This window comes from Eptatretus burgeri, chromosome 2 (assembly GCF_056783735.1).
Source record: "Eptatretus burgeri isolate ZD-2024b chromosome 2, Ebu_testis_v1, whole genome shotgun sequence".
Lineage (NCBI taxonomy): Eukaryota > Metazoa > Chordata > Myxini > Myxiniformes > Myxinidae > Eptatretus > Eptatretus burgeri.
In genome coordinates this window covers 21,528,977-21,543,638 of record NC_140962.1, presented here as the reverse complement: position 1 = coordinate 21,543,638, position 14,662 = coordinate 21,528,977, and the positions used below count along the sequence as shown (strand labels likewise).

Sequence of the window (14,662 nt, the reverse complement as noted above, 5' to 3'; positions counted from 1 at the left end):
CTGCTCGGAGACCCTGCCAGTTTTTGTTATAAATAGTATATATCTACATTTATATACACCTAAAAATATGTTAGTGGTATTTGATGGATACTTTAGGAATTCTGTGATAGCTCCTGAAGATAAGACCCTTAAATGTAGCATATTACTGTGGAACAGCCCATGTTAATATATATATATATATATATATATATATATATATATATATATGTATATACATATGTATATATAAAGACCACAAGGGGAAAACCAGAGATGTGACTTTTTTATAAATTTCAGGGTTATTGCACCTGCCAATCATTGGCAACATAAGGTTTCCTCTCACAATATTACTTTAACAAATAACCAGGGGTGTCACATCATTTATATGGTATAAAGTTTAGCCGTGCAATGAAAAAACAAGTCAAAGCTGAACAAGTAGAAACCCAGAGTTGTCAGTACTTTACTCCTGGTTATCTCCCTTTCATTCATGTTAACTGTTCCACCATAATATTCAGAGTGGAGAAACTAAAAAATGAAAGTTTGTAAAACTTTCACAGCATAAACTCTGAGCACTACAATGGCCTATTTGGTTATATCATGGGCTCCGTAGAGGGTGCATATCGTGGTTCAAGCCTGGTCAAACCTTTATTGTGACTTTTATGGGACCCACGCCATGGCTTAATGGTTAGCGCGTCTGAGTACCCATCCTCATTCGATGTACCCACCGCCCAATCAACCTGCTTAGGTATATGAGGGAGTCACATGAGGTGACTTCGGTTATCGCGGGGGTGGTTTATCCTTGGTTTCCTCCTGGTTTTCCATCATATTAAGTAGTACGGAGAAAGAAATGAAGAATCTGTCGTCATATAAGCAAAATACCCTTGAGTATGGCATTGAACACCAATCAAACAAAAAAACAATGACCGTTTAATGTTGAAAAAAATAATGTGTGATCATCACCAGTCATGTAATGTATGCTAATAACCAACAAGCATGAATTTGCTACACATCCTGGGTTAAAATTGAATGGCAATTATTAAACAAGGGAATAACCAGTGATGTCAGTTTGCAACATTGATTCCTTCTTTGCTCTTAAATTAAATAACACAGAAGCTTGGCAAATGCTGCATGCTTAATTTGATCCGCCAATGATCACTCTTCCTTTTACTGGAAAAGAAATCTATATGACAGTTATTAAACAGTCCATCAAAGTCTTAAACTTTGTTTTTCAGTTTCTTCAAAATTAACTTATCCTGACATCTCTGGTTTTCCCCTTGTGGTCTTCATATATATATATATATATATATATATATATATATATATATATATATATATATATATATATATATATATATATATATATATATATATATATATATATATATATATATATGTATATATATATATATATATATATATATATATATGTATATATATATATATGTATATATATATATATATATATATGTATATATATATATATATGTATATATATATATGTATATATATATGTATATATATATATATATATATATATATATATATATATATATATATATATATATATGTATATATATATATATATATATATATGTATATATATATATATATATATATATATATATATATATATATATGTATATATATATATATATATGTATATATATGTATATATATGTATATATATATATATATATATATGTATATATATATATATATATGTATATGTGTATATATATATATATATATGTATATGTGTATATATATATATATATGTATATGTGTATGTATATATATATATATATATGTATATGTATATATATATATATATATATATATATATATATATATATATATATATGTATACATATATATATATATATATGTATATATATATATATATATATATATATATATATATATATATATATATGTATATATATATATGTATACACACATATATATATATATATATATATATATATGTATATATATATGTATACACATATATATATATATATATATATATATATATATATATATATATATATATATATATAATTCGCGCCCGCCGGCGTGCGAGTGGCCACGTAACTCGAATCGCGGCACGTCGCCCACCGGACGGACAATTCCATCGTGACCCTTTCGGACTAACGCCGGGAACTAGTCATGGGTGGGCGTTTCGGCCTCACCACGATCGTGCCAATCGGCCCCCCGCGTGGGATAGGGTTGTTCGCCAAATTCGACCTACCTAAGTACCCACACGGAGGTTAGACCGGGCGATCGCACCTCGCCGCAGGCCGACCCCGGACACGGGCCACTTAAGCGACCCGTTCCGTACTATCGGGATAACTGAGCGGTGTTATCGTCAACCTCGACGGTTCCAATTAATTATCGGGCGTATTTAGCCCACCACCAACTCTTTACGTGAAGTAAGATGGAGATTCAATTAAAGAAAAAACGAAGCGAAACGGGAAAAACAGTTCAACATGAGGCACATTTATTCCGCGGCACAAGGAGAGCACACATATACAATTACAACAATTATGCACCAAAAGCAATTGCAACAAAAGAAGCACAACAATGCAGATCTACTACCGACTACGCGAGCACACGGCAACACTTACACAGTTTTACTTTACAGACGGCGCTGACAACACAGATACTCAAACGCAAAAGAAAAGGGGCCACGCTCTACGACAAGGGGGCAGACGGGCCTGGGGGCGCCAGACTGGGTAGAGCCTACCCGTCTTGTGATGAGCCGCAAATGTCGCGGCGGTGCCCCGACTCCGCGCTCCTCCGCAGGTTTCGTTGGCACTGCTTGGAATGGGGTGGGAACGGGGCCCCGTTTTCGCACTATCTCAGCGCGGGGGGAAACAGGGGGGGTTGTTGATGCTCTGGGGAAAGAGGATAGCTGGCTTGCTTGGGTCCCGCGACGAGCGACTCCACTGCGACCTCGACCGCGTTCCCGGCTTCCCCTCTCTGCAGCTCCCCGACAGACTCCGAACCCCGACAGACCGACTCTCCTCCAGACCCGTCTTGACTGCTGCTGCCACACTCCGCCGCCGCCACACCTCTCCAACTCGCCCAAGCCCAAAACAGAAAACTGACTCAATTCGTCCCGCGCTCGGCGCTTTATAGTGCGGCAGGAGAACCCATATGCAAATTTCCGGATCAGGATGAGCTCGGGGGCGGAGCCACGCTCGCCCATTGGATGGAGGAAAAGTGGGCGTGAAACTCCCCTGATCCTCGAATTTGCATATATCAATTCTACTCCGACGCGCCTGTAGGCGGGGCCAAATCGCCCCACGCTCGCTGATAGGACGGAACAGAAGTGGGCGTGTATCATTCCTGATCCGACTTCCCCTCGGAAAGGCCGCTCTTTGTACCCGCGGCTCAGCACGTGCCCTGTACGAGGCCAGGACAGCCTGACGCTCGGCGTTCACAAGTGCGCGGGAATGGCCGCAGAAGGAGAGGCGAAGGTGGTGGAGGGCCTAAAGTGGCGGTGATGGCCATGGCGACGCTTGGAATGGCGGTGATGCGATGTTTACGGGAGCGAGCCGTGACTGTAAAGGTCGTGGCTGTTGGCGTTGTTGTTGTTGTGAAGCGGCGTTGCGGTTGGTGGTTGTTGTGTGATGGCGGTTGAGATGGGTTGGTTCAAAATAAAGATAGAACAGAAAAACGGCTATCTTAAAGGGTCGCAGCCCGAATGAATCACATTTATTCCCTCTAAACAACAGGTTTGGGGCTAACTACACATGTACTTACAGAGATACCTCACCTACGGGACCTGAATGGTGGTTTGCGAATTTCCTCAACCACAACAATATATATATGTATATATGTATATATATATATCTTCTTCTTCTTCTTTCTGCTGCTCCCATTAGGGGTCGCCACAGCGGATCATCCGTTATGATCCGCATTATGATTTGGCACAGGTTTTATGCTGGATGCCCTTCCTGACGCAACCCTGGTCGCCTCTTACGACACAGGGATATGGTACACCTATTCTAACTGGGGCATACACCAGGCCCAGTACTCTGGTACTCACTTCGCCGACCTCGGAAGGATGACGGGCTGAGTCAACCTCCTGGTGTGTATTAATTCAAGCGGCCAACGGGGCTTGAACTCAGGACCTTTTGGATCCCAAGCCGCTACCCTAACCACTACGCCAACACCAGGATTTGATCAACTCTAAAGTTGATATATATATATATATATATATATATATATATATATATATATATATATATATATATATATATATATATATATATCGATGATCAACTCTAAAGCGACTCTAAAAATGGTCATACAGTATGTAACATCTAAATTGATAGACCACTCGTTCTGACTCAAATGACAGAACCATCATGTCAATAAATGAGACACTGCTGTGTCATGGTGCTATGTTACTTGCAGTTGAAAAGTTCCAATGCAGAGAATGAGTGCTTAAGACAGTGACCTTCACTGTTTTTTTTAGAAGGGGGCCACGTTTTGCCGATGAGACATCAGTGTGAGCTGCCACACCACCTGCAGGACTCCAAAATGACTGCTATTCGGCCCCACCTCCACGTCCTTTTTAAAATTGTTTTGGTTACTGGGCTGCAAGCATAATTGTTTGCATGCTGCCATCGACTGATTGGGTGATGTTACTTTTACGCTTCGTATTGGAACACTCATTTGAAATCATTCGGGGAATTTCATAGCATTTATGGTAGATTATGATGGGGTGTTTTTCACATTTATGTATTATCGGCCACACGTCAAGGGGCGCACTTTAGGCCACCAGGGGCCGCCAGTGGCTCGCGGGCCGCGCAATGAAGAACAGGGGCTTCAGATAATAAGATGTGACTGCAGTCAGAAACATGTGATAATGAGAAATCTGGTCTGGATACATCGTTGTCAGCCCCTTTTTCACACATACAAGTAAATCTGATGAATTACCTTTGATACGAGAGGCTGGATAACTTCAGTTTGTGTTCAGAAACCAGGTCAAAGTTGATGTCACCTATTTTAAATGTGACTAATTCTTGCAATTCAAGGATTGTATCTGTATTTGAAGATGCTGAACAATTGGTGGACAAAAACTGTTCAACAATACTATGTCTATTGGATAATGTCTTTTTTTAATAGAATATCTCGAGGTGACTTTTAAGCATGGTATCGCTCTTCTGAAGTTTAATTGGCTATCTGTTTATTATATGCAGTGGTTATTGAAATTGATTCCAAAGAAAATGTTGATGCGAAACTGAAATTGAAGGTGTCTGTGATATTAGCAATTTCCAAAACACAAATTTAAATGAAAAGATTTGTGTGTGGGTGTGGGTATTACAGCAGGCTGGACAATACCCCTGATCCCAGCCCTCCCCTCCCAGGCACAAATATGGTACTGTATATGACGGGACTCCAATTTAGTATTTAATTATAACTCCAATCTCTGTATAGACACTCACGCAGTTGATTACTCTGGTTTGCTGCAGGGAACCAGTTTATCTCAACACTCCTCTAATGATAGCGGCTCGTGCAGGCCATGAGCGCCTTGTGCAGCAGTTATTGCTTCAGGTAAGAGTAGCCACGGCTCACAGGTGCAAGGTTTTATTGTCTGAACTATTTAATTCTGCTTGGGGCACAAATTGGTGAGTCCACAATGTTTAAGGCTACACATTCAGCACTGAGGTGTGGGTTTTACATATTGCCTTAGAATGTAAGCACCAAATTTGGGAATTGTGGATGCATGTGCACGGAGTACAGCTTTCTGGCTGTAATTTTAAGATCTACTTTTTCGTGAATCCCTGTTTTGTGGGTAGGGTGCAATTATGAAAGAGAGGAACACAGAAGGAGACACAGCGCTAATGATGGCAAAAGCAGCTGGACATTTATCAGTGATAAAGTTGCTGGAACAGATGAATAGCAGCCAAGAGCAAGGTAAGAAATTCCAAACAGAGTAGGGAATGTTCTGCAGCATTGGACGAGCGAGGAATTGTTTTTCAATTGGAAGCACCTGTATGTCAAAGCCTGATGCTGGCTTGATGGTTAAGGCTGGCTTAAGATCTTAGGGTATTGAGTTCAAGCCCTTGTGAGGCTGTTGAATTGACACTATGCAGGTTAACTCAACCTGTTATCCCTCCTTCTGGGGTCAGCAAAATGAGTACCAGCTTGCTGGTAGCAGGGGGCATTGCATCAGCAGCTCAGCCACACCCTCAGAAAATGATGTAGCCAAGCAGCCACAGGCTGCATATGAATAAATTATTTAATAACCTGCATGTCTTTATCCCTGTAAATATCATGTTCCCATTGGTAAAATCTTTGACCTCCTTCTTCCACCAAAATTGATGCAAAAACTGATTAAGTTGATAAAGCTGTAAATGAAAATGTATAATTTTTTTTTTAAACGAACGACGTTGCATTCTTAGTCAAATGATACATTTTCCAAACTATGTTGTGCCTTCACTTCCAAAGCTTCAGACAGTTCACTGGAGAAGGACTGTAACAACGATAATGGTGGAAATTCTTGCACGAACCGTGCTGTGAGCATTCATGATGGGCCACGTGCTATTGCCAACCTTTCAGCTGCAACCAACACAGGTTGTGGTAGGTATCCATACATCATAGCTCATTCATTCATAATAATATGCATTTGGAATCTATTATCATCTGTTGGAACATGCCATCCATCCACAACAAATATATTATAATATGGTGGAACATACCATTCATCCATCTTTCTGTGTGTTTTGAAATAAACTCAAAAGTGAGTGACTTTCGAGAAACATTAACATTTTGGCAGTTTATTTTAATTTTTTCCTTTGCTTATATTTAGGTTACATGGTTTTGGAGCTTCATGTAGATGTATGTTGTGAGTTTCTTGTGTCGAGAGCAAACCAATAGTAACACGTTAATTTTTTTTTGTCTAAAATATCTTAAACTAGAAGGGCACTCGGTAGAGTGCATACCGCCGCCACGCAATGCCTGATCCATGAGAACATATCGGGCCCAATACATTTTTGAGATATCGTGCTATATATCGTTTTTGGCCCTATCTCTCACTGGTGAAGAATCACTTAAAAAATTAAATAACTCTCGTATCCAGATTCAGATTCAGATTCAGATTCAGATCTTCACCATAATCAAATTAATTTGTTCTTGCCAAACACCCAATGTGTCCCCAAGGTTTCGTCTGAATCTGTACACAACTTTTTGAGATATCATGTTGTGTATCGGTTTAGCCCTATTTCTCAATGGTGAAGAATCTCTTAAAAAATTATCAGATCCGGATCCAGATTTGGATCTTCACCAACATTGAATCAATCCTTCCTTGTCACACACCCAACATGTCCACCAAGTTTCGTCCGAATCTGTCCACAACTTTTTGAGATATCGTGCAAAATATCATTTTGGTCCCATCTCTCAATGGTGAAGAATCACTTAAAAATTCTAGTAGTTGGATCCAGATCTTCACCAAAATGTAATTACCTCGTCCTTGTCACACACCCAACCTGTCCACAAAATTTCATCCGAATCCGTCAACAACTTTTTGAGATATTGTGCACACATACAAACAAACAAACCAACAGACAGAAAGGGGTGAAAACATAACCTCCTTCACCTTTGGTGGTGGAGGTAAAAAGGGTCACCACATAATTGACCATTTACCCTATATTTGCAGGATTATCATGATGCAGGTATGTTATTAGTTCCCTTCCAGTTTCACCGGACGGGACTATATGTTTCCTCTCCGTCTGTTCGTCCGTCTGTCCCGCCTGTGTTTTTTCTGACTTTTTTTTCCATACTCTTCAACATATTGTCGTATTCACGGCTATTAGGCTATATCCCACTCCTGACCCAGTTGTGTTCAGTGGGTTAGGTTATATCCCACTTCCGACAGTTGTCGTGGACGGGCGGCTAACCTGGATGGATAGCCGAACAGTTTACTTGGAGGCAAACAACCAAGATCCTTGGAGATTATGGCATGCGTGGGATGGAGGGCGGCAAGGTGCGTACCAGATGGAAGGCGTTTACCATAACAGAAGCACACAGGTTTTTCCTCGAACCCACAATGAATAGACAAACACAGTAAATTAAAAAAATTGAAGGTTTAATAAACATAAATCAATGAGTTACAATGGAAATAAATAAATGCACGATAATGAAAATAAATCAAACCGTGAGGGTAATGAAACGTGAAGTAAACTAAAGCCTAATTTGAGACGTCTCCACTTGGGTACAAAAACAGATAGGGGGAAAGATAAAAATAAAAGAAAATCCTCCCTTTATTCTGGCACTTCACTGTGTGTCCAGCGATGATCTTTTAGGAGCCTGGCGATCAAACTGCATGGGAAACTGCACCCAAAATGGCACCAAGTCGCTCTCTGTGCGGGAACTGTACGTGAGGTAATTCACATGGATGTTTTCCAATGCCAGGAACCATCGTACAGTCTCTTCTCACGATCGAGATTGCCGACGTCGCTCCTCTCTCAACACCAGGCTTGCTCACCGCAAAGGGCGCTGCTTTTCTCCTTTAACATACAACAGGACGATTGCTGAGGCTATCGCTGAGACACGTGCTCCTTTTCTCCTCAAACGTACAAACTTCATGAACCTGCTGGTCAAACAATGGCGAGCGTCCTATTTCAGCACACGAGCAAATTCACACAACACGACAACGAGAATTGGGCAACTTTCTCGTCGTGTCGAGGAGAGCAAGAAAAACAGGACCCTCTGTCTCAACCGCATTCCGCCTACGAACTCGCTGTCCTCTCTGACGTCATGCCCGACCGATAGTCAGCCTTGGGGGTATGGCCTACTGGTACGAAGGCGGGGTTTCTGCCTGCTCGGAAATGTTCGGCTCTGTTGTTGTTTTTGAAGAACATGGTTCCTTTTCTTTATAACCGGCTTTGTAAATGCAAAAACATAGGAAAAGGTGACGGGGCAATCACATTCTGGGAGAAACTAGCCTTAAACCCTTCATAGTTAACACAGCACCACCCCCGTGTGGTTACACGTAACAATCTTCAGCTGACAGTTTTCCCTATTTAGTTTACATCGAGATATCTCCTGCCCATCCACGGACCATGCTACACTATACAATCCTATCTTTACTATGAAATTCCTCCATCCACCCCACAAACATAACAATATTCAACTGAAACATGGTTCATGGCTTTATGATGATAAGTAACAGAATAAGTTCAAGTTTCAGGGCATTTCGGCAATTTTTCACACAGTTCTGCCCTTTTTAAACTTGGAAAACATCACATATGATACATGGGTCAGTGTTCAGCTGCCCTGACTCCACCCCACTGCTTTACACCCATTGGCTAGATAGGTGCCCTGACTCCACCTCAATAAAATCATGCGCCACCATTTCCTGATGCAGCATCCATTGGCAGACCTCAGGCCTGGGTGGTGTTGGTCCTTGTCCCAGTGCTATTGGAATGATCCCAGGTATAAAACCACGATGTATTATATATGCACATAAGCCACATGCATGTTTTTTTGCTTCATGTATGTACATCAGGTTATTTTAAATATGAAATAGGCAAAGCTTAGAAAGGAACGAAACACAGTGGGTTAAAGAGGTTCTTCTTCTTCATTTTTGTTCTGGTATTGGCTCGAGCGTGCGTAAAAGCAAACAAATTTTTATCTCCAGTTTGTTATGCTGGTTGTCTTTATTAGTTTCTATTCTACAAAAGACATCAGTGAATGAACATTGCTTTTCCTTTTATTTTGCTGAATAGACCCAAATACAGTGGGTTATCGGGCTGATTCTTTTTCTTCTTCTTCTTCTTCATTTTTCATTTTAATTTTGGTATCGGCTCAAGCATGCGTTAAACGCATACAAATTTTTATCTCCGGAGCATTCATTGGGACCAGTAGGGGACATGCATTGCAAAGCAATTTTCACTCTTGTTATATGTTTGTGGGGTAGAGGGCAGTCGTTAGTTTAAAGCCATAAATGCTGTATATATGGCCATTTTTAGAACTTGAAGGTATTAAGTGCATGTGTCAGGGGTAAGCAATCTTCATTCAGGCTTTCTGTGAGGGGATGGGCATTGTCTGATTTGGAATAACTAGGTGTAAGATGTCTTTTAAGGGGGAGTTTCCCATAAATGTGCCTGCTCGCCTTTCACTCGAGCTCTTGACACTGGGATTTATCTTGCTCCTGCACCTGCTCTCTTTATCTCTGGATCTCCTCCTGCACATGCACTGCTCTCCCGGCATACTGGTCATTGCTGGTGGGTGTTGGCAAGTTGTGTTTCGCCTTCGCCAGAACTCCACTTCACGCTCTGCCCTGCAATGCTCGGGACAACTCAACACGCTCTTCTGCCTGTGTCCTGTCGCACTCTGTGATTCATCCTTTGCATCTCTATCCTTTTGTCCGATTTGTTGTGAATGACTGTTGTGTATGTGGACCGATAGGGGGTAGTCTTTGCTGTGTAGTTTATTGTCTTGTTCAATAATAGTGTCTTCATTCTATTGGGATTCAATTCTGTGTCCTCATGTGTATTAATATATAATTTTTTTCATTAAGAGATAGTGTGCATCTCATGCTCCCACCATTTTGTCACTCTGATGTTTGGGATCTTTTGGCATCAATGTTGTGCTAAATTGTTAACAATTGTAAATTATAACCTGCCAGATATTAGACCCCACTGGACTATGTGCCAACTGCTCGGACATCGGTCTATGTTAAACCTTAATAGCTCAGCTATTCTTAGAGCCATCCTCCAATGTGCTCAGCAACCACTTTGATTGCGGTTGTGCTTATCGAGAGGTTGCCATCCACACACCATTATTTAAATACAACAACCATGCAATTATGAATTGAGGAAGTTTTACTTACTGCCTTTGCATCATGAGATTATGAGAGGGATCCAGAGAATAATTTCATTTCTATTCTACTCCAAAACAACAATTGTTTTACATGGACATGGATACATAGACATAAACATGCTGAGAGACCAGTACGCTCATGCAACCATATCCATGTATGAGTTTTCTGCAGGAAGAGTGGACAGCTTTCAGAGCGAAAGACAAAAGGAAGGATTTCAGGTGTGCAAGTTTAATAGTAAATTGAATGTATTTTAAATAGTCGATTAACAGATCAGACAAATTACACATACGATTCATAGAGGCATAAAGGAGTTGATGAATGATATTTTCATGTGTTTTTGCATTTCCATAAACGTTATTATTAGTTTGTATTTATGTGTTATGATAACTGCATGTATTTCTTTGGTAATATTCCTTTTGTAGAATACAATTGACACAACTTATTTCTGGCTCACATTGTGCTGGCCTCAGGCTCAAACATCAAGTCTCTCAGCCTTCCTTGCCTCCGTGGGTTGCGAGCATTACTTGACCCTGCTGGAGGGGCAAGATATCGATCTACAGGTTCTGCTCACCCTGACTGAAAATGACCTCAAGGAAATCGGCCTTAAGTGAGACAGGGTTCACAGATAATGCAAACTAATGATTTTTTCAGAGGGTAAATCTTTATCAGTGTCAGTCGTCACTGGTTACGGGTTTAATTATATCAGCAAAGTTGTATCTGACTTGAATGCTATTCCGAATGCATTGCCATCAAGTGTTACGGAGTTTGTCATTTTTTAGAGGGTCACCAAGTTCCATTAAGCTCACTATCCATTAAGCTACTTTGCTTCTGGTCTCGTGAGACTTCAGAGAGAAGAGGGGCATTTTGTGGCTCCGTTATTTTTGATTGTTTTTAAAACGGTTCTTCAGTTGTGGACTGAAGTGTTGAGGATGAGTTAAATATTTCGGATTAGATGAGCCTTTGTTACAGAATAGTGGGCATTCGGATTGTTTAAGGGGCACATCGTTGAGGCCTAGCCTCGTGAAGGCTTTGACTCGTAAACGACTGAATGCCATACTGTCTGGTTGTCACGTGTTTTAACTGTTAATTACCTTCACCACCGAAGGTGGGCGGAGGGTATATTTTAATGTCTGTCTGTTTGTTTGTTTGTGTGCAGGATATCTCAAAAAGTTGTAGATGGATTCAGATGAAATTTGGTGGTAGGTTGGGTGTATGACAAGGACAAATCGATTAGATTTTGGTTGAAGATCTGAATCCGGATCCGGATCCGAGAACGTTTTCATTTTTTAGTAATTATTCACATGAGAGATGGGGCCAAAATGATATTTTAGTTTCAAGGTATTCAAAAAAATGATATAAAAAAAGGCCAGATAGCATGATGTTTCAAAAAGTTGTGGTCAAGTTATGACAACTAGGTGCATGAGTTGGTTAGGTGACCACTTTGCTTTTTACTGCACATGAGTACCCACGTACCAGTTGTGTAAACCCCTCATGATAACTGTAGCAAGTCACAAATCTGATCTGTCCTGTCCTGACAATCAAGGTTGGGTGCCACTGTATCAGCTGGACTGCTTTGTAGCATTTATTAGCATGGCACAACGCAGGCTCCCATCCTCAAGTAATCCCCTAACCTCAGCCTCCGAGTAGCCAGATTACAGGCGCACGCCACTACGCCAATTTATGCTTTCTGACCATAAACCTATACTGTCACCAACTAAAGGCCCAGTCACACCTTGACGTTTTAGCCAGCAATGGCAACGTATTAAAATGTATGTAAAACGCTGGCTTACGTTGAACTTTTGATGTTTTTCTTTTAAAGATTCGGACGTATTCATAACGACTTGGTCTTATGCATAACATACTAGTAACGGACACAGAACGTTTCGTTGTGTTATTGATAACTTATACCAACGAATGCTGAACCTGTTGTCGGCCTTCACAACCTATGCCCAATGATAGTCTAACTTATGCATAGCACGCTGCACGCATCGCCGACGATGACGTGGCGTAGGTTATGAAAAGGCTGCCGCACAATGATTCAAATCATAACCGCCGCAGAAATGGAAGTGTCAACATCGCAGTCACACCTTGGCGATCTTGCCAGCGTATGCCGACCTCTGAAAAATGCGTCTGAAACGCTGGCGCACGTCGAATACGGTATGGGTAAGTTTGGTATGCGTGAATAGAACGCTAAAGTACGCTATCATACGTCGTATTAAATGGAGTACGTCTTGTAATTTTAAACATGTTGAAAATTTTACGACGTACTTACCGTATGACACACGCTCCGCATGCGATGGGAATAAGTTGTACGCACGATATGCGATCGTTGACACACATCGACACACGTTACTTGTAAGGTACTCATAAGTCGAAACACGTCAAGGTAATGGTTAGCGTCAGTGTACCAGACTCCCGGTTTTTTTTTTTTCTTCGGTATGACGGTGTTCAGTGTACAGTGCGGTTATGATTTAAATCGTTGAGCGGCAGCCTATTAATTATATTATATTATAACCGCACTAGAAATTGAAGTGTCAAAATCACCATCATACTGAAGGAAGGAAGAAAAAAAAAATAAAACCAGGGAGTCTGGAACACTGACGCAAACCATTACCTTGATGTGTTTCGACTTATGAGCACCTTTCAAGTAACGTGTGTCGATGTGTGTCACCGATCGCGTAACGTGAGTACAACACGTTACTCATAGGTTAGAAATAAGTTTCAGGTACGCTAAACATTACCTCGACGTGTTTCGACTTATGAGTAACTTACAAGTAACGTGTGTCGACGTGTGTCAACGATCGCGTGACGTGCCTACAACTTATGGCCAGCGTTATGCGGAACGTGTGAGTCATATGCTGGCATAAGTCTTAAAATTTCATGCATGGAAAATTTGAGGACAACCGAAAAGTACAACGTTTAAAGCCAGCGTACTACGACGTATGGCAGTGTTTTTCAGCGTGCTCTCAATGTTATCAAAACTTACCCATAACGTATTCGACGTGTACCAGCGTTTTAGACAAATTTTCCAAAAATCGGCATAAGCTGGCTAAAACGTCAAGGTGTGACTGGGCCTTAACCAGCTTTGAACACGTTATTGTGCACGTTCACATAACGTCTTTCTTCTGCACTCACAATATCCAGGCCAAAAACAAGCACAAGTTTTTACAATGTTATGCTATGTCAGTCATGGTGCTGAGCTGTGACTTTAAAGTGGACAAATCAAGTTTACACTATTTCTTTACATACATAAAAGATTATATACTGGTTCAAACCCACCTTCCCAAAGTGATATAATTAAAGTTTAAAGCCTTGCACCAGTAAGACTCGTAGTAATTCATGTAAAAAGACACAAACTAGGGCAGCTCCAGTTTAGATACAGTGCAAAGTGCTAGTTTAAATGGCGTGTAAAAACATGCCATCTGCTTTTGCAATCTATTTCTTTAATATACATTTTACTTAACACACTTTCCAAATAATGTTGTGACAATGGGCCAAATAGCCTTGTCATGTTTTCCTACACAGTATATTTTTGCTTCATCTTATCGTGGTCACGTCGTCTGGCTGTGACCTGTAGGTGGTCGCGACCTCTGAACGCACAACAGTATATACATTTTGCTCTTTTTTTTTTTTCTTTTCTTTTTCTTCTCATTCTTCCTGGATAAAACTGCATGATGGCCTGGCTCTGTTTATGATGCAGACTTTTTGGGCCACGAAGAAGACTGGTAGTAGCTATCGCACGATGGCACAGTTTGGCTCCATTACCTCGAAGTGACTTTGAACAGGCCTACGCAGACCGACTAGAGGCTGAACTTCAAGAGATGGCAATAGAGCTGCAGAAGG

At 40.8% G+C, this 14,662-nt stretch overlaps 1 protein-coding gene across 13 annotated transcripts in view; it reads left to right on the top strand.

Moving 5' to 3' along the window:
- LOC147031560 (ankyrin repeat and SAM domain-containing protein 3-like) overlaps nt 1–14,662 on the top strand; it is a 49,488-nt gene that overhangs the window by 21,164 nt on the left and 13,662 nt on the right. For 12 of the 13 annotated variants that reach the window (XM_085864981.1, XM_085865086.1, XM_085865052.1 and 9 more), the window contains 6 exons: nt 5,466–5,547; nt 5,793–5,910; nt 6,445–6,576; nt 10,928–11,037; nt 11,290–11,426; nt 14,520–14,661. In XM_085864981.1, coding sequence (XP_085721107.1) covers nt 5,466–5,547; nt 5,793–5,910; nt 6,445–6,576; nt 10,928–11,037; nt 11,290–11,426; nt 14,520–14,661 — 721 coding nt within the window. The remainder of the gene's footprint in view (nt 1–5,465; nt 5,548–5,792; nt 5,911–6,444; nt 6,577–10,927; nt 11,038–11,289; nt 11,427–14,519; nt 14,662) is intronic. The other variant, XM_085865089.1, reaches the window with a different exon arrangement.